The sequence below is a fragment of the Calypte anna genome, chromosome 3 (assembly GCF_003957555.1).
Source record: "Calypte anna isolate BGI_N300 chromosome 3, bCalAnn1_v1.p, whole genome shotgun sequence".
In the NCBI taxonomy this organism is placed as follows: Eukaryota; Metazoa; Chordata; class Aves; order Apodiformes; family Trochilidae; genus Calypte; species Calypte anna.
The window spans coordinates 113,904,317-113,929,039 of record NC_044246.1 but is presented as its reverse complement, the minus strand read 5'-3'; the positions used below and the strand labels follow the sequence as shown (position 1 = coordinate 113,929,039).

The 24,723-nt window shown below is 44.3% G+C and overlaps 1 protein-coding gene across 1 annotated transcript in view; it reads right to left on the bottom strand.

Moving 5' to 3' along the window:
* INTS9 (integrator complex subunit 9) overlaps positions 1–24,723 on the bottom strand; it is an 82,251-nt gene that overhangs the window by 2,182 nt on the left and 55,346 nt on the right. Inside the window, exons 13-14 of the mRNA XM_030448236.1 lie at positions 16,713–16,837; positions 13,769–13,937 (exon numbers count right to left, since the gene is read on the bottom strand). Coding sequence (XP_030304096.1) covers positions 13,824–13,937; positions 16,713–16,837 — 239 coding nt within the window. The 3' untranslated portion in view covers positions 13,769–13,823. The remainder of the gene's footprint in view (positions 1–13,768; positions 13,938–16,712; positions 16,838–24,723) is intronic.

Genomic DNA, 24,723 nt, shown 5'->3' with positions numbered 1-24,723 from the left:
GCTAAGGAAATACCAGGCTTAATCTCCAAGGGCACGAGAGAATCTGCAAGCTAAAGCAAAAGAAGGATTTTGTTCAGCAAGTGATAATCTCACAATTTATATGATTCCAGCTGTGATTTAAATTGGCAGCATGGTATTTTTAAACATGGACTAATGAACTGTAAACACAACCCAACTGATACAATGCCAGAGACCTCCTCTTACCTGCTCAGCCCTCCAGCTCTGAAAGCTTCTGACTTTGACTGACAGCAAGGAAAGGTTTTCAGTAACCAAGGCAAACCTCACAAAATAGAGCAACTTTGCTTACGAAGACACCAACTATCTATTAATCATTTTTATTACTACAAATCCTACTCTAATTATTATTTATAATGCTTGTTATGGCAATGGATGATGAAAAATCAAAGCCAGTTTCCCTTCAGTTCCTTAGTGGTGGGGCATTCAGGCTGAAGAGTGCCTGGGATTGTCCTTGAAAACCCAATGGCTCTGTTGACTCTTTTGAAATTTTTCCTTACAGCACTGCAGAGAAACCCTTCCACTGCCTTTCACTGAATTCTTTCCTGAAAGCAGTAAAACACAGTCTTGCCTCCAACTCTGAATTCAATGGCAAGATCCTCAGCACTGAGGGTGTTGGTGGTGAACATGGAGTGGGCAGTTCTGCACCTGCTGAGGCTTCCAGAAGTTGGCCAGATGGGAAGCAGCTCTTCCAGCTGTGTTTCCAAAGGAAAAGTGCAGCAAAAATTGCTCAGGAAGACAGAAAATTATTCCCTTTTTTTATTCCAAGGGAGTTCCAGATGACAATACACGGGGTGACCTGGAGTCTTGTCCAGGACTTTGGCCAGGATTTAGTCCTAGATAAACAGGTACCTCCATATCACATGGGCCAGCAGTCCAAGCACTTCCCAAGATCATTCCCTGCCAAGCACACTCCTGATATTCACTGTGGACCTGAAGGCAAGGATGCATGAAGTGTGCTGTGTGCTGGAAAAAACACTCAGGTAGATTCATATCATCATCACAGAATCATGGAATGGCAAGGGTTGGAAGGGACACCTACCACTAGACCAGGTTGCTTCCAAGCCCCATCTAACCTGGGACACTGCCAGGGATGAGGCAGCCACATCTTCCCTCAGCAGCCTGTTCCAGTGTTTATTTACAATTTCAGTGAAGTTTCTTTCAATATCCAACCTAAACCTCCCCTGGCACAACTTGAGTTGTGCCAAAAGTTCCTCTTGTCCCATTCCTTGTTCCTTGGGAGCAGAGCCCGACCCCCCCTGGCTCCAACCTCCTCTCAGGGGGTTGCAGAGAGCCACAAGGTCTCCCCTCAGCCTCCTCTGCTCCAGGATCAGCACCCACAGCTCCCTTGGATGCTCCTGGGCATATTTGTGCTCCAGACCCTTCCCAAAACTGATCCCAGGATTGGAGGTGCAGCCTCAGCAGTGCCCAGCACAGAGGAACAATCAGAACAACCACGTCTGCCCTGATCCTTTCCCCATCCAAGCACTGAGAAGGCTTTTCCATTGGCTTCCACGGCAGCACAGTTCAGCTGCTTCCAACAGCTTCTGAAAATCTTACCTACCAATACAAAAGTTGCAGGAAGATTTTGAAAATAAAACATTTGGATAGATGTCTGTGTCAAAAAAACACAGGCATTGCAAGGCTGCATTTAAATCCCCTGGATTTTGCAAATATTGAGACTTGGTGAACCTTAGAAATCCAAATTTCATGGAGCAGTTGAGATTTTTCTTTCTCTGGGACCCTGCTGAAGATTTCTAAAGCAGCCAGTTTGACTACAGCCTTTATAGTTTGTTGTTGAAGGCTGTGAGAATGAAAATATAATTACAATTATCACTTCAGATTTTTCCCTGGACCTAAAAATAGCAAGACTTGCAGTGTGCTGTGCTGCACTTTCCAGTGGTCAAAGGCACTTTTGATTTCTACCACCTTCCAGAGGACAATCGATACAAAATGGGCTGAAATAAAGAATATGTGGCAAAATGACAGACACTGTACACAGAGAGATCCTTAAAGAAAGAGAGCCACTTACAATCACAAGTCCTCTCCTGCCTCTGAAAGATTTGATGTTAACATTTATGCTGGTTTTAACAGCAACACTTGAATTATTACCAGCCAAAAAGAAGACAGACATTAGTTTTTATTTTCTCTAAGATATTGCATCATCTCACAGCCCTCTCCATGTTGCAGCCAACCCTTCTATTACAGAAGTTCACTGACCCAAACCAAAAAGGTCATTTAATCACATCCAGTAATTCACCCACCAAGACCAGACAGCACTGCTATTCCTCCTTTCTACTGACCTCCTGCACACACAAATCACAGAACTCTTCCAAAATGCTGGATTAAAGAAGCCCTTTTCAGAGAGACAGCAAATCTTATCTTTACTCCAAGCCATGGCAACTCCACCATTTCCTCTCAAAAGCTCTTCCCAACTTTTCATTTCACTTGCAGCTGGGAAACCGTATCTTATTTCAAGGTTGAATTTCTCTAACTTATCATTGCTGGAGCTTGTTATGCCTTTGTCTGCAAGATTGAAAAGCCCCCCACTAGGCTAGAATAAATGTGCCTTCCTTCCAGTCCTTATCACAAACCTGATGCCCCATGCTGGCATCAGGAGAGGCAGGAAAACAGAGATGAGAAGTGCTGGGAACTGCAATTGCAGTAATCGGTCCCCTGGCTAGGGGTGAGCACTTGGGCTCCTTCAGACAAAACTTGGTGTGTCTGTGTCCACTGGGAGATTCATTCCATTAAATCCCTCCTGCTAAGGAAAATTCAAAAGAGAAACCAACCCAAAAACCCCCCAGAAGTGGTTGGTTCTCTGTAGTGCAATACTGCCAAGTGTTGATGTGAAGGGTGTAAATGGAGAGTTCTGCTCCCATGCTCAGGGCTGTGCTCTCAAGAGTAAGGACATTTGGACCAGAAACTGCAGGTCAATCTCTCATGAAGGATTGCATTTTCCACAATAAAATGAGAACTGAGACATTCTAGGTGGCCCTGCACCTGAGCCAAGGCAACCCCAGACATGAATATACACTCTGGAGAGCTCCAATGTGGGAAAAATCCTGGGAGTACTTGTGGGTCAGAAGGTGGATATCAGACATCCATGTGGAATTCCAGCCCAGAAAGCAACTGCATCCTGGGGCTGCATCAAAAGAAGTGTGGCCAGCAGATTGAGAGGGGATTCTGCCCCTCTGCTCTGCCCTGCTGAGACCTCACCTGGAGTTGTGTGTCCAGTTCTGGAGCTCCCAACACAGGATGGATGTGGATCTCTTGGAGTGTATCCAGAGGAGGCCATGGAAATGATGAGAGGGCTGAAGCAGCTCTGGTATGAAGAGAGCTGAGGGACTGGGGTTGTTCCCTAACGGCAACATTCCAAAAGCTGGGGGGGTCTCCAGGAAAGCTGGGAGGGATTTTTAACAAGGGCTTTGTAGTGAGAGGTGAAGGGGCAATGGTTTAAAACTGGAAGAGGGGAGATTGAGGTTGGACACAAGGAACAAATTCTTTGGTGTGAGGGTGGTGAGACACTGGAACAGATTATCCAGGGAAGCTGTGGCTGTCCCATCCCTGGCAGTGTCTCAGCCCAGGTTGGATGGGGCTTGGAGCACCCTGGGCTGGGGGAGGTGTCCCTGACCATGGCAGGGGGTTGGAACTGGATGAGCTTTAAGGTCCCTTCCAACTCAAACCATTCCATGATTCAGGACATGGTTTAGTGGGCATTGGGGTGCTGGGCTGCCAATTGGACTTGATCTTAGAAGTCTTTTCCAACCTTAACTTATGATTTTTAGTGATTCTTTGTGTGCCCAAACACCACTGTTGGCCAATCTATAGTTAGAAAGAAATCTAAAGTTTAGAAAGAAAAATGCATATTGGGTGGGTTACTCTGAAGTGTCTCCTAAGGTCTTCACAGGGGACTCTCCCTACTCTAAAGGTCTTCAGTCACCAACCAAAAGTCCTCTTGAGGGCAACGAGGAGGAGAACTGAGGATGGAACCATAAAACAAACAAAAAAAACCCCAAAACCAACCAAACAAAAAACAACAAAAACCAAAATAAATTTAAAAAAACCCCAAAACTGAGGCTGAATAATCACTGAAAAAAATAAGGAAAGGACCAGGATTTTAGCACACATGGTCTTGGTCTCATGGAGGCTTTTCCCAGGGGCAGATGTTGGCAGACACACCCTTGGCAGTGTTCTAACATCCAAGTTGCAGCTCTACTGGCACTGGTCAATACCAGTGATTTCTTTCTGGATTTTTGGGACACCTCACCAAACTTCTCCTTTTTTCCTTCTCCCCTCCAAGTTTTGTTGAGTGTAAGAGTTCCTGACTTACATTGGAGGTGGTGCTGGACCTGACCCAGCAGGGAGAGGTGAAGTTTGAGTCAAGTGGGGTGAGCTGGAACTTTACTCTCCAGACATGGAGTGAAGGGGCACAAGCAGGAGCAGAGCAAAGGTTATCTGTAATGAAAATACTTCCACATTTTAAGATCTGAAATTCCCTGTTGTGCACTCCAGATGTCTCTTTAAAAAGGGATGCAGATGAGTTTTTACATCAATAGTAAGTGTGTATTTTCCAGATTTGCAAGCTGTGCATAACTGTATGATCTCTGAATTAGAGGTAAGAGGCAGAGTTGCAACTGCATCAAACCAGAGAAATCAAAGACATAAACCAGAGCTCTGACATCACCAGGCAGGACAGACCTATTATGTACTCAACACATTGCAAGCACTCCATAAAAATAAAGTAAGAATAAAGCTCTAATATGCTCCCTGGGGCAGGGATCACTTTTGTTTAGTGCTAGTGCAATACCCAGCACTCAGAAACCCTACTAAGGGGTCCATTACTCTTGTCACTATGCTGCAGTCATGGAGTAAAGAGAAGGAAAATTTAAAAAAATCATCAAAACTGGATCACATGCAGCTTACACCAATGCTGAAGGAACTGGGACAGCCACAGCCTGTGCTTCATGAAGCCCCACATGGGAAATTAAACTGTGGATTTCTGCAGCAGTCCTGAGGTGGGGAAAGTGCTGGTTAAAGCAAAGTTATTCTCAGACAACTACTGGCCTGTTGCTGCAATTCCTGAAGGATCAGTGTTGAGCCCGCTCCCATCCAATTTTTATTAATCACCTCAGTACAGGATGAAGAGAGTGTTCAGAGGCCCCACTGAAGTTTGTAGAGGCACCCTTAATAGAAAGATGAGGCTCTCACATAGGAAGAACTAGATGACCTCAAGGAGAAAAGTGAGAAAAACAAGATGGAATCCAGTAGCATGAAAGGCAAGGCCAGGGATTGGGATAAAATCAAGAATTTCTGCTATGAGCTGGCAGCTGCTGGAAATGACAGAGGTGAAGGGTCCAGGTTTATTAGTCCATCCTGTGAGAACTGAGAGGCACAAATGTGACATGGTCATGAAAAACCTAAATGCAACACCAGAAAATAAGGAAAGGTAATTCTAGCAGAGGTGAGCTATTGCTCTTATATTGAGTCTAGCAAGATCTCATCTGAACTATTTGTAATTTATGGATAATTGAAGCTCAAGTAAGATATACTGATGGGTAGGTTAGGCCAGGAGAAGCATTTTTGTAAGAGGAAACTAAATATCTTGTGCTTGCTCAGCCTGGCAAAAAGAAAGCCAAAAGGAGAATTTGATTATTCTACATAAAGACCTCAGGGAAAACACCAACAAAAGGGAAAATCTATTTATGCTAAAACATGATGTTAAGAGTAAGTCTGTGTAGATGAGCCATGAATATGTGTAGGCTGGAAATTAGGATGTTTCCAACCTTCAGAGACTGTGGGGGTTTGAACAGCATCCTAGTGGGAACAGCAGGGGCAAAAGCCTTTACAGTTTGAAGCTGGTGTCTCTACATTTTATGAGGCACATTATAAAAACTATTACTAGCTGCAGCTGGGTGCTGGCATGAGAGCCCTTCCATTCCTAGGTGGAAATGATTGCTTAGACCCTTGGAGTTTGTCAAGTATGAAGAGATTCTCAAGCAGATCCTTGCCCCTAAAAAGGATGCAATGAGTATGTGACAGAAAAATATCCCCTCTAGATTATTAGATAAGCCCAAAGTTTTTAAGTCTTGCAAGAATTCTACCAGGTTATGAAGTTCACAGTTTCACAGAGGTTTTTACAATAAGCAGTCCTCAGCAAAACCTGAACTGAGAATAACCTGTCTCATCCTCCAGCTCTTCCCTCACCTTGCTACTCAAAACACATCAAGTCAAGGTTCTGGATGCAGAAAGGCATCTTCCCAATGTACCTTTAGAAGGAAAAAAGTGTCCAAATATTCCACATGCTTAAGAGCTGTGCAACTCCCTTTCATGTGCAGGGATGATCTGTATGGTCATTTCTGCTAACAGAACTAAAACCATGGTCTTTATCCTGTCATGTGTATTTGGATGGTAATGCTGGGAAAGGAGGACAGTTCACCTCACTTCCCACCTCCCTGCCTCTTCTTATCCCTTCACTATTTAAGTACCAGGAGTTCTGCTGTCAAATCACTTGAAACCAGACACAGAAATGCCCAAGAGATTATAATGTGGGCAGAAGTCTCGATAAGATTCAGCCTTGGTTTTATACCAGCTGCTAAATCAGGCAGAGTCTGAGTGCAGGAAGTCTGCAAGTATCAGATCTTGGAGGGGAAGCAAAAAGAGATGTGGTCAAACACATGCACTGAAGGAGAAAGGTCTGAAGATTTAACTGTGCCTGTGGAATAGGCATTCCTGACCAGCAAACATATTAAACACAGCTCAGAAATGCTGCAGGCCATTTGTGCAGCAGAATGGAAACTGGGGAATCCTTCTAACGAGACTTAAAGGAACAAAGACATTTCCAAAAGAGAAGAGCAAACATCTTAGAAGTGAGAGTATTTATAATCATTAGTGGGTGATCAGAGTCATGTCTTGTTGGGGTTTCAGCTTCAGATTTTATAGAGTCCAAGTGTTTTAAATGGGGTGATTAAGCTGCTAAATTAACCCTACTGAACAGATCTTTCAGTCACTGTGGGTCTGCTCCAATCCTCTCTGGAGTGGACTTTAAAGTCTTATTAAGTTCATCTTGTACTGAGGTGATTAATAAAACCTCAAGTTTTTTATATTATTGCTTGCAAATGCCTACATCTTAGCTTTACTCTTTCAAAGAGCCAACATCTAATGAAGAAATAAAAGAGGCTGAAGGAGCAGCCCTGCAGATTTGAGCAATGAAATAAATTCCTTTTCCATGTACATGTCCCATGTTCCAACACATGGATCAGGACTCCACACCAGCATCAGGAACCTCTCCCCCAAATCAAACCAGAAAGAGATGTGCTGACCAACCAACTTGAAATCATCCTGTGTGGGGTTATGAACAGTTGTCTCAATCCTAAAGCTAACCACTGGCTTTTTGCCAATCCTGTGCCAAGAGAGAGTTTTAGTGATGTATCTAAGAAATGCAGTGAGGCAGATTTATGGCTCTTTAATGAAGCTCTTCCCCAGTATAGCTGCACAGCCTGGGAGCAGGCAGGGAACAGTTGTGTGAGGGACTTACAAGAGGACAATGAAAGCCAGAAAGCAGCAAAAGCAGAAATAAGCCTCAAACTTCAATGAAAAATGAGAGGTAGGAGTAGCAAGGATGTAAAATATCTTCAAAGTAAAGGCAAGCAGCTTAAAGGTGAAAAGAAGAGGGCATTGATCAAAATTTTGTAATCAGTTTATGGGGCAGAATGTGATGTTGTTGAAGCTGATTGGGAAAAGAGAAGAAATACCTGGATTTAAAAGAGTGTTATCTTACAGCCAACCATTAAAAATGAAGGAGTCACAAACCCAGATATTGGGCAGGCAAAGGCAGGCTGGAAGCAGAAAAGCAGATCCAAGTTTCATCAGTCTGAATAGGACAATCTGTGGGTGAGATCAACCAGAGGAAAGGTACAGGAAACAAACCAAAATAAACAAAAATCCCAAAGCAAAGAAAATGAGGGATAACAACGAGGGACAGCACATTCAAAGCTCAACACAGATGGGAGGAGGGAGGAAAATTCTCTGCAGAAGCAATGGGAGAGAGACATGGGAGTGAGGTGAGAGATGTTTTTAAGAAGAAAGGAATGGCTGATTGCTTTGAAGAGCAATGACATAAATCAGGAAGACAGCAGACTTCAGTGGTTCTGGCTTTTTCTTAGAAAAGATTGGTAAAAGTTGGGACAAGAAAAGCTTTGATGGAATGTCAAAAGGTGAAGTTAAACTCAGAGAGGGCCTGTGCTAGAACAAGGGAGGGACTCAGGGCAATATTACAGTGGAGTGGAGTCAGTGAGCTTGGAGCTGAAGGGAGGAATGACAGGAGCAGAAATGAGCAGGATGGTTATATTTAATTTACTTTATAGTAAATGAAGCTAGGCCACCTTTATACAAGGGGGAATAGTCAGGGGAAAAAGAATTGAGAGGTCAGGAGACTGGTTAATGTTGGGTCACTCAAGCCAAGGGTCAGAAGACAGGCAGAAATCTTACAAAAATGCAAAATGGAAGGAAGCTGGAGAGGTAAGATGAAAGCCATGTTTTGCCTTCCTTTCTCTTAGAAAGGAATTGGCAAGATCCTATGTGGAAAGAGAAGTCAAAATAAGAAAAGGGGAGGGTGGAGTGAAAGCATCATAATTATAATGGGCTGCCAAGTGGCTGATTTCCTAATTCTTCTCTGCAATCGTTCCTTATAATTTCATGTTGGGATGTGCAGTGCATATTCAGACTCTCCAGAACTGCCCTGTGTCCTGAAGAACTTGCAAAGAGATTATTTTAAAAACACAGAGTCAGTCTGCTGCTGAAACCAAGTGATCCACACCACTGTTCTGCTGTAATTAAACTGGAGGCATATCATTTGCTGAAACACTACAGCTTAATGTATCTGTTTGCTCCAGAAAGTGTTTTCCATTTTCCCATCATTTTCCTGTGAACAAACAAGGCCTAACCAATTTCCAGAAAGCAGCCTTTTTTCTATTATATTTTTTTTTTTAACAGTGAAAGGCAGCTGCCCAGAGGAACAAATTAAAGTGTAAAGGTTTCTGGAATACCTCTGAGAGCCATTCCAGCCTGGTGCCTTGGGACTGTTAAAACCTCCTTTTAAATAAAATGCTGCTCTGGGGGTAAATCTCATTCACATCCAGTGCTCCTGCCTGCCCTGCCTTTGCTCTTTGGTGAAGTGATTGAAATGTAGACAAGCCCCAGCAGTTATCAGCACATTTCCAAGAGGCTGAGAAGCCAGAATCTGAAGCACTGAAGCAGTTTTGGAAGGGAAATGTCACACTACCATCCCCTCAGTCTGTATTGACTGAAATCATGCTGAGCCAAATGTTTGCTTTTCAAAAGTGTTAAGAATGGAGACAGAAGTTGGAGCATATGTCTGCTTCTGAGAAACTACTGGAGATGGTAGGAGAGGGCCCTGACAAAGACTGCACTGAAGCAGACATCCTTTTGTGAGATTTCCAGCTTTACTCTGGAATCAAGTCCCAGCCTTGGAGCAGATCTGGCAATTACTTTTCTTCCCAGGGTGGATTTCATCATTCCATTTTTTGGCTAACATGGCTGTGATAAACAACAAGCTTTTGCAAGGGTTGCTAGGAGCTATAAAATACCTCTTCCAACTGCCCCTTGAGCCTTCACAGAACCCCAGGGCTGGTGGCAGCTCATATGAAACAAATAGTCTCAGCCTGGAGAAGGCTCTGGGTAGACCTTAGAGCACCTTCCAGGCCATGAAGAGGGACAGGGAAGCTGGGGAGAGGCTTTTCACCAGAGAGGGTAATGGTGGCAGGACAAGGGGTAATGGTTTTACACTGTAAAAGGGGAGATGTAGGTTAGATAGTAAGAATAAACTCTTCACCATGAGGGTAGTAAGACAGTGGATAGGCTGCCTAGAGAGGTTGTTGATGTCCCATCCCTGGCAGTGTCTCAGCCCAGGTTGGATGGGGCTTGGAGCACCCTGGGCTGGGGGAGGTGTCCCTGACCATGCAGGGGGTTGGAACTGGATGAGCTTTAAGGTCCCTTCCAACCCAAACCATTCTATGAGTCTATAAAATGTCCTTTTCTGGCAGTATAGAAATTCCTATCTATTTAGAAACTGTTGAAGAGTCTTCTTGGATGAAACTATTGAAAAGGAGACATCAGGCAGCAAATACTCTCCAGCCCCATTTATCAAATCTGCCATCCTGTGCTGCACACCCCCAGCAGAAGGGAAAGCTGCAGACATTTTTTGCCACCACTGTGTAAACCCAGCCTGAAACCAACAAGCATCAGCCCCTCAGAACCAACATCCCAATGGACAGGACAGACAGACAGGGCTCTGCTGCTGGGAGAGGAACTGAGGCAAGGCATGCAGAGAGCACATAAACATTATTAGTGAGGTAAGGAGGCAACATTGTGCTTATTTAGAGGGTTAGCATGAAAGGAAATAGAGGCCCCAGAAAAATACAGTGTTCTACTCCTCCTCCTATTTATTTGGAAACCAAACATTGATCTCTTCAGGATTAATTGCTGTGACTGGTTATACTGGGAGTAGATTTAGCTGAGATCTGAGGAATAAATTCTTTCTTGTGAGGGTGCTGAGCCCCTGGTTGCCCAGGTTGCCCAAGGAAGCTGTGGCTGCCCCATCCCTGGCAGTGTCTCAGCCCAGGTTGGATGGGGCTTGGAGCACCCTGGGCTGGGGGAGGGGTCCCTGACCATGCAGGAGGGTTGAATCTTGATGATCTAAAGGTCCCTTCCAACACAAACCATTCTGTGATTCTATAATTTACCATGGGGAAAAGTAACAAATGTGGAAAGATGAATTACAGCTTCAAGAGAGAAGAGCTGCTTATCATAACATTCTTTCTTAACTTAGAGGTGTGTGTCCCTGAACATGATAGGGGGGTTGGAACTGGGTGGTCCCTTCCAACCCAAACCATTCTGTGGTTCTTTGATTCTATGACAGAGAAGTAGAGATTATAGTTATAATAGTTATAATCTATGCTGCTAAGATTCAAAGTCAGAGAGGGTAGGCTCACATGGGTCTGTGTCCTGGGGACACAGACTTGCATCACTGTGTATTTGGCATTGGTATTCCTCTAGCAAGTTGCCTTAAAAAAGAATAAGATCTCTTTCTGAGGATGAGTTGCATATCTCAATGCAGGGGAATGGCAGCCTTTTAACAGCCCTGAAAAGAACCTTGCTTTGAGAGGCAAGCACACAACCACCAGTGGGTCAAGCTCTTGCAGAACCCCCTCAGGCAAGCAAACACCAGCTCCCTGACACCACTGGGGAAGGACAGCAGCTTTCTTGAAAATCTCAGAGATGATCTGATCTGCCAAATGTTTGTATCATCTTAAAGTCTTTTTTTTGGAGCACCATTACATACCAAGTAGCTTTTTGCAACAACTCGGTAAGGGCAGATTTGGAATAGGGAGAATATCTGGATATGGAAAAGCACATGAAATGCTTCTACTCTTTGAGCACAGACAGCTTTGAATTCAGGGCTCCTGTGTGAATATAATTTGATGCTGCTTGTTAGAGGGGAAAAGAGGGCTGTCAGTATTCCTATCTGTGCAGCTTTCTGCTCAAACTCTCCAAGTTAAAGTGAATGCAATTAGAACAAGCTTTCATTTTCTATGTGCTTGATATCCAAAGAATATCCACATATTCTTTGATATGTGGTGTTCCCAGGCTGGTGACCACCACATTGCCTACAGTGCATCCTCTCTCCAACATCCCTGCAGTTTTGGGAAATGCTCTAATTTCCATGCAGTGCTTTTATGTAGAAGTATAGAAAGAATTCATTCACTTTGGTGACAAACAGCACCTAAAAACCACTGGGGATCTGGGGTTGGAAAATGGAGAACATTTTCACATTGGTGACAGACAACGAGGTTGAATCCACATGGCCTCTTCAGCCACTGGTGTAAGGGACCTTGCTGCATGCTGCCAAGGTAACAAGAGAAACACTGAGACAAGCATGGCACTGTCTTCAGAGGAAAAAGCTCTGCCAGGGAACTCTGTACTCCTTGGTGTCCTTTTGCTATCCCTTTCCAGTGTGAGCTTTGGTTTTGTGTTCTAGGTTTGTGCTGATCATACAAGAAGATGCCAACAGAGCAAGAAACCAAACCTGAGAATCCCCCAGCCCGACCCAGCCATCTTTAAGACAAACCTCCACCTTGATAGAACTTCAAAATGTATGAGAGTTGGTGAATATTCATCTGAAGCATCTGTGCTAATTTGCCTTCTGTTTGCAGGGAAAGGTGGTATCCACCCTCTTCACAGGGCTGACACAAAAGGCTCAGTTACAGCCTCACAGTTTGGGGGAAAACCCAAAGCTTCAGAGGAATCTAAAGAAGAGGGATGCCATATAATGGTTCTTTGCACTCAGAAGGTATGATTTGTTTTGGTCATTCTGGTTAATGGAAACCCCCTTTTACTGGTTTTAGGTTTAATAGGATAAAATAAAGATGCAAATTTCCCAAACAATGAAATATACATGCCCTGATGGAGCTGCATCCATGTATATTTTCTAATTAAAAAATCCCCCCTTGTTTCTGGCAGTTCCCTAATCAGCAGGCTGGACAGGCTCCTAATAGAACTGATGCACAAAGAAGACACATGCAAAAGGGTGGGAATGGGTGCCGGGGACTGACTGAGGGATTTTGTCACACAGGTACCAGTTCTGTACTTCCTGTTCAGCTTAACTAAGGGTATTTCCAACCTCTACTCTCTGACTAAAAGTAGACTCCCATAATCAAGTTTCCAAAGTGACTGCTTGCAAAAAGCCACTGTCACCTTCGATCCAAGGACACATCTGTGCTGAGTCAAAAAATATTTTAAGATCATGTCTGTTAGAATGTGGGTCACCCTTTGTATTATGGGTACACTTATATTTGATTTATGGATTTAATAAATTATTAATACATGTTGCAGGCATAAGTAGTCCATATTATAGATGGCTACAAGCAAACCATTAACCTGTTGGACTCCAGCAGTCTGTAGGAATTAAACATTTTTTGCAACTGCTGTAACAAAAATGAGCCATTTCACTCCTGTGCCTTTACCATATAAAGCTAGAACATAGGAAATTTTCTCTCAACATGAGGAGCAGTTTCTTGAGTGTGAAAGAGCCCTGGCCCAGGCTGCCCAGAGAGGTTGTGGAGTCTCCTTCTCTGGAGCCTTTCCAAACCCCCCTGGATGTGTTCTGTGTGTCCTGCCCTGGGGGATACTGCCGGGGCAGAGGGGTTGGACTGGGTGAGCTCTAAAGATCCCTTCCAACCCCTGACATTCTGTGATTCCATGATTCTATATGACTGAATACTGCTCCTCATGGGAAAGGCTACTTCTTGTGGCAAGTACAGCTGGGAAAGGAGAATGACAGCTCCTGGCTACCAACTCTCAGACTGAGTGGATCCCTTCCACTGTTTCAAACTCCAGTGCCTCTAGCTACTCCTATTTAAACTGGAGATGACTGGATTGCCTCATAGGTGGCTAAAAGAGATTGCCTTTTGTGCTGCATTTTGAGATGTGACATCTCCTTGCAAAGGACAATTAATCAGAACATATTTTTCATTTGCCCAGAATATTTTTTTTCAATTCCTATCAGTTTACACATAACCTCCCTCTCAGAAACGCTTCTCCCTTAGCTCCCTGCTTTACAAGATCACAGCCAACAGCAAATCACCACCACAAGGCATCTTTTATGAAAGCTGAAGCAGGAGGGGATTTCTATCAGCAAGAAACCTCCAGCTTTTCCCCCACTTGTGTTACTCACGTCTGGCATGATCTCGATCTTCTCGTAGCGCCGCTTGTAGGGCAGGGTCAGGACCTCAGCTCTGTGGTAGGACATGGGGGGAGGCTGACAATCTATCATCAGGTCTGTACGGTGGGACTGGGTGGGGGGGGGGCTGAGTGTACTGCTCCGGGCAAACAACGTGGAGAGGCTGGAAAAGAAGAGGGGTGACTTCACAAAAAGTTGTCTGGTTGCATCCTGTGAGTTGCCCTACAACGGGACTCGAGGGGTTTGGGGATTAAGGGTTGGACTTCATGATCTCAGAGGTCCTTTCCAACCTGGAGGATTCATTTTGCAGATTGTTGTTAGCAGGGTAATTTATTTGGATGAAAACAACTTCCAAAAGATGTCATCCAGAAGATCCAATCAGGATTAGAACAGACTGACTTGTCAGAGGTTGAACATTCAGATTTTGTCTGAGTTTATGCTTATACTTGCCCACATGGGCTTCACTGGCTCCTACTCCTTGAGCCCTATAGAAATGAAGGGAGCAGCTGCTTTTCTCACCCACTGAGCTCCCACATCCAGACAAGGATTTGGACCAAATCCTAGCACAGGTAGGATACTGTGAGTTTCCCTACAACGGGACTCTTGGATTAAGGGTTGGACTTGATGATCTCAGAGGTCCTTTCCAGCCTGGAGGATTCATTTTGCAGATTGTTGTTAGCAGGGTAATTTATTTGGATGAAAACAACTTCCAAAAGATGTCATCCAGAAGACCCAATCAGGATTAGAACAAACTGACTTGTCCTTTTTTTCTCATCCAGAGCTTAAACATTCATATTTTGTCTGAGTTTATGCTTATACTTGCCCACATGGGCTTCACTGGCTCCTACTCCTTGAGCCCTATAGAAAGGAAGGGAGCAGCTGCTTTTCTCACCCACTGAGCTCCCACATCCAGACAAGGATCTGGATTAAATCCTAGCACAGGGGATTCAAGACGGCACGAGTGTAAACATGGATTGGGAGATGCCAGCAAGCAGGCAGGAATGATCTGAGCTAATGCACTTTGTTTCCTTGTTGTTCTCAGCCCATCTGATGAAGCCAGTGCAGCATCAGGACAGCCATTCAGGGCTGCCTTCCCTAAAATTCCAAGGGCTGAGGAGCAAGGAGCTTTGCTCTGATGATCAGGAGCACGAGTGTTTCCTTTGTACCCGGAGTAACAAAGCCTAAGTTTGTGTCTTTTACCACCACTTCACTATCAGTAGTCAATTGGCAAAAATGGTCGACACAAATCCAGGCTGGATGGAGAGCAGCCCTGAGGAGAAGGATTTGGAGGTGTTGGGTGAGGAGAAGCTCAGCATGAACCAGCACTATGTGCTGGCAGCCCAGAAACCATCCATGTGCTGGGCTGCATCCTCAGGAACGTGAGCAGCAGGGCCAAGGAGGGGACTGTTCCCCTCTGCTCCCAACACAAGAAGGATATGGAGCTCTTGGAGCAAGTCCAGAGGAGGCCACAAAGATAACTGAAGGACTGGAGCACCATAAAAGTTGGGGAGAGACATTGGACAAGGGCCTGGAGTTGATGGGACAAGGGGGAAGAGTTTCAAGCTGAAGGAGGGAGATTTAGATGAGAACCTAGGAAGAAATTCTTTGCTATGAGGGTGCTGAGACCCTGGTTGCCCAGGTTGCCCAAGGAAGCTGTGGCTGCCCCATCCCTGGCAGTGTCTCAGCCCAGGTTGGATGGGGCTTGGAGCACCCTGGGCTGGTGGGAAGTGTCCCTGACCATTAAGTTGACCTTAATGGTCCCTTCCAACACCAAACAGTCTGGGATTCTGATTCTATGCTTGCTGCCATAAAGAGAGAAAAAAGAATATTCAGTAGTTTTTTCTTCCTTGCTATCTACACTGGAAGCAAAGGACAGTAGTGGTGGGGACCATCAGAGGATGGCATGGAGTGAGGTATCAGTCTGCAAGGCTGCAAAAACATTAGCAAAATAAGCAACTCTTGAGTTTTCATGACTTGTCAGCAAAAGCAAAGCATAAACAGCATGGTTGCCATATGGATCACTGCAGGATTTAAGGAAGCCAAAGGACAAGACAGCACTTCTGCAAACTGCTTTGGAAACAGCATTATACTTCAGTGGTAATATGGAAGAAGATGCTTGTCAGGGAAACAGGTTGTGGGGCTGTGGCAACTGCTGCTGGTTGGGCAGTGACAAGCTGGGTCACAGGACAATGAGAGAAAATGCTGGAAGAATAGGTATTTTTGTGTTCAACAAGTTGATGACACATCAAAGGGAATAGCCCAGCCAAAACAAATCCTGGGCATTATTTTAATTATGTCATGAGACCGAAAGCAAATTTCAGTAGGAATAAATTGGGTGGACAAGGAGAAGCCACTAAAGCCAAAATAAGTCAAGGGGGAAAGCAGAGACTACATGAACACTCTGGCTTTCTTCCTTAAGAGAAGTAATCTGGATTTTGCAAACAGAGTAAGGAAAGCAGTGGATTTGGAAGAAACATGAGAGCAGAACTCCAGTGCCAGGACCAAAACAGGTAACAACTGCAGGAGAAAGAGCAGAGGAGATGGTTAAAACTGAGAGTGCTGAGGATACTCAACCATTGGTACCCTTTACATTGTGGCTGTATTAGTCACAGCCAGGTTTATTCATATAAACAAGAAAAAGAATAAGGGAAAAAATTCTTCTGACTACATAGACTTACAAGGTATATGTACTGGCCACTTGCTCTGCCCTCTAAGGTTCTATGGATCTCCCAGCTCCCTGTGTAGACTGGCAGTCATTCCATGCTCACTTTGGAGCAGGATGAGAAAGGACAGCTCAGGGGTCTGTGTTCTTCCACGGAAAAAAAGATCTGGGTGTTGTCTTGATTTTGCTATTGTTTAATGTAACAGTTGTTCACCATCAACCCATTTATTTCACACGTGTGGAAAAACAGAAGAAAAAGCAACAGAAATTCCTTACCTGGACTTCCTTGAGTAATTTAGACACCTGAATAAAATTCAGTCTTGTGTCAATGGGACAGTAAACACATTTCATGGCCAAAGGTTGATAGGGAGCCAGGGCATCCAGATAGGAGAAATCTGGTTCTGAAAAGAGAAAAAAAAAAAAGGTTGAAAACCCTGAATGCCTATTAAGAACAAAGATGGCCCAATTCCTCTCTGATTCCACATTCCAGCCTTGACAAGCAGTTGTTCAGCAATGTTAATTTTACTACAGATTTCTCTTCCCTTCTTCCTTCCCCCACCCGTTATTTTCAGTTAATTTGATGAAAATTATGCCCACAATTAGTCTTACCTTAATCAAGCAACAGAGCAATACTATTTCATTTAAAGACATTATTGCATGATTTTTATAACAAACTTAATCAAGACAAAAACATCACCTCTTTATTTTTAATCAAATCCTGTAAAAGAAGGCAAGATGTATAAATTTTTGGTATCATAAGGTAAGCCAAATGTCAGCTTGTTTTTCACTGGAGCAAACTCTCAGCATAAAGATTGTAACTTGAGAAACCTCTTCCAACACCTCTTATGCAGACACACATTACCTCCCTACTCCTCTTTTTCCTCACAGTGTATACATATGATTATTATTTTATTATTTTTTTAAAACCTAATTGTCAGGTTTAGACTGGTGAGTCCAAATTTACAAAAAAAAAAAAACCAAAACAAAACAAAGAGGACCTGTAGGAAGCCCTCCTGTTGGAGGGACAGGCAATTTATGCCAGCAGAGCAGTTCTAGTTCAGGAAAATATGAACTAAAGGTTGCTTGTGGTAGGGGCTATCCAGAAGAAGAGAGGATTTGATAACTTTATTAGTTGGCTTTTTTAGACCTAGCAAGTTCCCTTTTTACTCTTATTATTGACTTTGAAAAATCAGATTAGAGACTTTCCAGGGAAAACTCATGTAAGTTATGTACTGAACAGGTTATTACTCACACAGAGAGTACTACAACATTGAGAATACTACAGAAAAGTATTATTTTTTTTTGGTGAATGAAAAATGTAGGTAACACAGTGTAGGATATATGTAGACACTTGATTTTGGCAGCCAGCAAGCAATGATGTGGAAAAGCTTATGCCATCACTATCTACCTGATCATGGGGAGACAGATCATATAAAGGGAACACTAGAAAAACAAGTATTAGTTTGTTAAGCACAGAATGAGAAAAAGAGAAGGAGTTGCATGAAAGATTTATCTGCCAGATTATTCTGACCCACAGGGCCTCCAAGAAGCACAGAAGCACAGAGTTATCAGAGTTGGAAGGGACCTCTAGAGATCACTGAGTCCAACTCTTCCACGGGGTCACCTCCAGCACAGGACTGCAGCCAGGTGGCTCTTGAATATCTCAAAAATATTTGAATATTTCATAGAATCACAGAATCATAGAATTGGCTGGGTTGGAAGGGACCTCAGAGATCATCAAGTCCAACCCTTGATCCACTCCCCCCATGGTTCCCAGCCCATGGCACTCAGTGCCACATCCAGTCTCTTTTGAAATATCTCCAGACACGGAGAATCCACTACTTCCCTGGGCAGCCCATTCCAATGCCTGATCACCCTCTCCAGAAAGAAATTCTTTCTCATCTCCAACCTAAACCTCCCCTGGCACAACTTGAGACCCTGCCCTCTTGAACAACTTGCAAAGTGAAGCACAGCTGCAAACCACCATGGAAACACTAAGAGGTATTTCTCTGGTATCTGCTCAGGCTGTGTAAAAATATGAAGTTAAAGTGAATTTAAACACAGAGGCTTCAGTCTAGATTTAGAGAGTCATCTTCTGTGTTTTTAGATCAATCTGAGGAGAGCACAAAACTGGGTTCCTCACGTAGACAGCAAGAAAAAATGTCCTCAAAACTTTACAACAGGAAGTTCAGCCCCCAGCACAGCATCCAATGTTTGGTATTTGGCCTCATTCTACTGATAAAGGCAAGTTAATTGCTAGCCTAAAAATCTGCTGCTGGCTATGTATCAGTGATGATGCTGTGGTTATATTTACCCCCTGAGAACAGAATATAGTATCAGTAAATGATACATGTGTTTGGAACTGTCAAAGGGATAATTTTCCCAAGTTTAAAGCAATTGTCAGAATAACTGCCTGGGAACATCAAAGTGAGAAATATTAACAAAAAATTATAGCTGTACAAGAACATCTTACTAGATGTCCCAAAAGCCATGAATCTATAAACATGAAATAAAAATTATACTGGGCAGAAAGCCATGCTTGTTGAAAGCAGATGTGTTAGTGGCAATGAAACAAAGCCTAAAAATATCCATGTAAAAACAGGAGTTAATGGCAGTTTAACAGCAATGGACAGAAGTTTAAAAATAAGAACACTGAGAAGGTACCTTGTTAAATTACCACTACGAATGATCAGTGGTAAATTGGGGTTAAATCAGCAGACATTTTAAAACTCATTGGGAAAACCAGAGAACTTAAGTCAGGCAGAGGTACTCTGCTAGAGATGTCCAATTAAATTGCAAATGTATGTTTCAAGTTATCAGAAGAACTTTTCCATCCTCTTTGGTGGTGTGAATGACATGGAGATTTGACTGCTTGTATCCCAGAATGCCACAAGGCAGCACCTATTCAGATCGAGTACTTTTTAATCAGCTAATGTACAGATGTTGATTTTTTGATCCAATAATCATAGAATCATAGAATGGGCTGGATTGGAAGGGACCTCAGAGATCATCAAGTCCAACCCTTGATCCACTCCCCCCGTGGTTCCCAGCCCATGGCACTCAGTGCCACATCCAGGCTCTTTGGAAATATCTCCAGACACGGAGAATCCACTACTTCCCTGGGCAGCCCATTCCAATGCCTGATCACCCTCTCCAGAAAGAAATTCTTTCTCATCTCCAACCTAAACCTCCCCTGGCACAACTTGAGACCCTGCCCTCTTGTCTTGCTGAGAGTTGCCTGGGAAAAGAGCCCAACCCCCCCCTGGCTCCAACCTCCTTTCAGGGAGTTGGAGAGAGTGATGAGGTCTCCCCTGAGCTGCCTCTTCTTTAGGCTGAACACCCCCAGCTCCCTCAGCCTCTCCTCATAGGGTCTGTGCTCAAGTCCCTTCACCAGCCTGGTTGCCCTCCTTTGGACCTGCTCCAGGACCTTGATATCCTTCTGAGCTGAGGAGCCCAGAACTGGACACAGGACTCAAGCTGTGGCCTCCCCAGGGCTGAGCACAGGGGCAGAATCCCTTCCCTGGACCTGCTGGCCACGCTGTTCCTGACACAGCCCAGGATGCCATTGGCCTTCTTGGCCACCTGGGCACACTGCTGGCTCCTCTTCAGCTTCCTGGCAATCCAAACTCCCAGGTCCCTTTCTGCCTGGCTGCTCTCTAGCAGCCATCATGGCATCCAGGCTATAGTCTCTTTAAAGAACTAATAAGAAAGTAAGAGCCTTGGAGATGTGCAAAATTCAAATGAATTGTTACCTATGTTGGAAGCAAATCTCAGCAGTGGTGGAGACCATCACAAAATGGTGTGGAGTGAGGCAGATGTATCAATATGCATGATCAAAATTCAAATTTAGAAGTCTAATGTGAGACTTTGAAGATTTAAGCCATGTGAAGAACAAAGCTTGAGCTACTCTCACAATGAACTCATGTGAAATACAGGAATAGCTATTTTGAAAGTACCAAAACCCCAGAAGTCCCTTGTCTGATGGAAGACAGAGCCTGTCAAGGACACATATTGACTTTTCCTGACAGAATTACAGGTCTTTAGCTTTTCCCCCAAGACATCTGATTTACTATTGTGTGACAGCAAGTTATAAAATCTTCCACTGTACAGCACTAATGTGGGCTGCATGAGCTGTTTTTAAGACCTCCTAGGGAGTCAGTTCTTAAAGCACTGTTGTTATCAGAGAGAGAACAAGAAGCAGACTTCTTTCTGCCCTGTTTTCTTCTAGAATGTCTTTGTGGCTTAGTGGTATTCAATATTTTTAATCAATCACCTATTCAATACTGCTTCCACAGGAACATTTGCAGATGACACAAGCAAGCAGAGCAGCACTACAGCTCACTCACAGCTGGTGGGTTTTCTCTTGTAGTTGGTTTTTTGCATTATAAATTGGAAAGGTGGAGACTTGCTAAGTCCTGTGGCCTGAGCAAGCAGTGTCATCATTAACACCACTGTGTGGCCTGTAAATTAAAGGTCTTAATCACTAGAAACTGGGAGTCTTTCACAGGTAAAGCTAAAATACCATCTGCTAACAGATCCTGCCTCTTTCACAACTGCAGAAGATTTTATCTTTAAACAAAAGAAGCTAGATAATGAAATAATAAAAACCCTGGGCATCAGTGGATTCAACTTCAGATTTCCACTGGAGTTACTAAGAAAAGAAAAACAGAATCTATTAGGAATTTCTGTAGATATAGATGCCTTTGTTCCAGCTGAGACAGCCATAAAGAAGTAGGAACATGCTGCTGAGTGCATATATCTACAGAGTCCAAAAGCCATGGAAAGAATTTAGGAAAGAAACCACCACAAACACCTGGAATCATTGTGCACTCCCAGGTCACCACAATCAAATCAGATCTCAACTTGAGCCTCATTTGAAACATAAAGTAGGAATGAATATCAAAGATCATGACCCAACATATCCACAGGTGGTTCTGATGCTGTTTAGATGCCTCAGCCACTTGCCAGGCCCAGGTTCTAATACAAGTCTGCTCTATTTATTCATCTCACAGAAGGACACATTTTAATACAGAAAGGTCACCTACTTCTTAGAAGAAGACAGCAGAATATGAGTTCTCACCATTAGAGTCCAGTTTCTTACACCCTTGCTGATGGGGGTAGTAACTTCATGTGATTGATGCCACTGATTTCCTAGGGATTCAGGAAATGCATGACCCAGCAGTGTGCAGACACTCTGGTTTTAATTGAAGTTCAAACTGGAGTGGATTTCACCATTTCTAAGGCAATCTATCTATGGTAAATTTATCAATTATTGTAATTAGGGCATATCTCCTCAAGTACTACACTCAAAGGGCAGAAGTGATGGGAACTGTGACAGTTAGGACATCCCTTCCCAGCACAATCACTGTCTGGATTTAAGTGTCATATCTGCTCAGCAGGAACCTTGTATCTTCCCTTGCAGTAAGGCTAATTGCACAATTCTTTAATTCTTTCCAAATTGGTATCATGATACTGTCCCTTTTTGGTACCAATGTTGTGAAAGAACCAAAGGTTCTTCCCCATCATTATCCTCAAGTCTACAGCAAGAAAAAAAAAACCAAAAAACAAATCCCAAAGAAATAACTCATTACCAATCCTGTTTACTTTAGGAGGTTGTACACATTCCAGCAGTCCTACTCACCCAAAAGTAAGTTTAAGAGTGGGGCTTCATCACATCCTTACTGTGGGAGTAGGTTTGTTCAGTTACTCAGGGTTCTCCACCCAGTTTCTAATTACTTTGTCCTAGTCCAAAATCCACTCCTTCTTTCTCTGGCTAAGATACAACACATGTCCCAGCTATACCAGAGCCCTGCACATGTAAAATCAGCAGCAATGGCCTAAGGGGTCATTTTCTTTCTAACACCTGAGTGCTCACTGCAGGGTTCTGTTTGGGTGACACACTGGGTACAGAGGAGGCATCTGGCCAGAACACCAGTTTGAGGGAAGGCCTTGAAGTATTTTTCAAGAAGACTGAACTCTGGAAGGTATCCCTGTGGCTAGAGTTCACAAAAACTTCATGTTGTCTCTTCAGCAAGTTTGCTGATGACACCAAGCTGGGGAGAAGTGTTGATCAGCTGGAAGGCAGGAGGATTCTGCAGAGGGACCTGGACAGACTGGAGAGATGGGCTGACTCCAATGGGATGAGCTTCAACACGGCCAACTGCCGGGTCCTGCACTTTGGCCACAACAACCCCATGGGGAGCTCCAGGCTGGGCACAGAGTGGCTGGAGAGCAGCCAGGCAGAAAGGGACCTGGGAGTCTGGATTGACAGGAAGCTGAACATGAGCCAGCAGTGTGCCCAGGTGGCCAAGAAGGCCAATGGCATCCTGGCATGTATCAGAAACAGCGTCACCAGCAGGTCCAAGGAGGTGATTCTGCCCCTATACTCAGCCCTGGTAAGGCCACAGCTTGAGTCCTGTGTTCAGTTCTGGGCCCCTCAGTTCAAGAAGGATATTGAGGTCCTCATAGAATTAGCCGGGTTGGAAGGGACCTCAGAGATCATCTAGTCCAACCCTCGAACAGGTCCAAAGGAGGGCAACCAAGCTGGTGAAGGGACTTGTACACAGATCCTATGAGGAGAGGCTGAGGGAGCTGGGGCTGTTGTCCTGGTTTGGGCCAGGATAAAGGTGGTTTTCTGTTTTTGTACTTTTGCTTCTAGCTAAGTCTCCTGTAAGTAGCTGCACTTGCTGAAACTAACAGCAAGTTTCTTAGTGTCTGTTTCTAGGATTGATAACACTTGATGTTTATAGTTACTGCTAGAGACTGGTATGCAGGGCCAAGGACACTGCTCAGCTCTGCATGAAAATATTTTACTGTCCAGGAGGACACAGAGGCCCCACCTGAACCCTCCCTTTAGGGAGGAACGGACAAGATAGATGCCAGAATTGACCAAACAGAGTATTCCATCCCATATACGTCACACTCAGTATAAACTTGAGGCATCACGAGGGCCGAGCCAGATCTTTTCCGGATCTTTTCCTGCTTCCCTTCCTCCCTGGCATCCTGGAAGGATCCTGTCCATTCGTCTGCCTGTGGTCCTGACCCGTGCCAGCCCATATCTGTGTGTTCCTGCCTCCGGTTCCCGACTGCTGCCGACTCCAGGAGTCCAGCCTGGACTTTCCCAGGGCTGCCCTACAGCCTCGGTGGTGACGTGAGAGTTATTGGGGGAGAGGGGGGAGGAATGTGGTTTCCATTTTCCTGTATATTTGTATATATTTAGTAATTTTTCCCTATTTACCATTACTGTTTCATTAAAGTTGTGTAGTTTAGTTTCCAACTCATAAGTCTCTCTCCCTTATTCTCTCTCCTTTCTTCATCGAGGGGAGAGAGAGATTAATAGAGAGCGTCTGTTATTCGGTTTAATTGCCGGGTCAGTGTTAAACCGTGACAGCTGTTCAGCCTGAAGAAGAGGAGGCTCAGGGGAGACCTCATTGCTCTCTACAACTCCCTGAAAGGAGGATGGAGCCAGGCGGGGGTTGGTCTCTTTTCCCAGGCAACTCTCAGTAAGACAAGAGGGCAGGGTCTTAAATTGTGCCGGGGGAAGTTCAGGTTGGAGATTAGAAAGAATTTTTTCACGGAAAGGGTGATCAGACATTGGAACGGGCTGCCTGGGGAGGTGGTGGACTCTTCGATCCTGGAGACATTTAAAAAGCGACTCGATATGGCACTCAGTGCCATAGTCTAGTGACTGTGGTGGTAGTTGATCAAGGGTTGGACTCGATGATCTCTGAGGTCCCTTCCAACCCAGCCTATTCTATGATTCTATGATTAAATACTTTCTCTTCTGTTCCTTCATGAGCATGGGCCCAGGATGCAGGTGACCTCTGGACTTCAGACCACAGCTTGTTCTGTGGTGGAAAGGGTTTGATTCATTAAATCCATCAACAGCAGGGTCAGCACTAGAAGCAGACTGGGAGAAGCAGAGGAATTTAAAAGACCTGTTGTGCACCTGGCAGCCTGAGTCATTGAGGAAAGATACAACCTGCCAGGGTACCACTGAGAGCTGTACCTTCAGCTTTAGATACAAATCTGTCTGTCACTCAAAAATGTCTGAAAAAAAGGCTCAGCCAGAAGGCATCATCAGCAGAGATCCCTACAGCTGGGTCTGTATGGGGTGCACACTTCTGAAACAGCAGAGATGACAGAAGCACCTTTAGAGACTGTCTGGTTGCCTGAGGTTTTAATGAAAGGGCAGGAGAAAGGATGAGGAAAAGGTTGTGATTCCAATGAAATATGGAGAAGAAGTATTTCACCTTTCTGACCAGCATCAATTAGGTCTTGCCTGGGT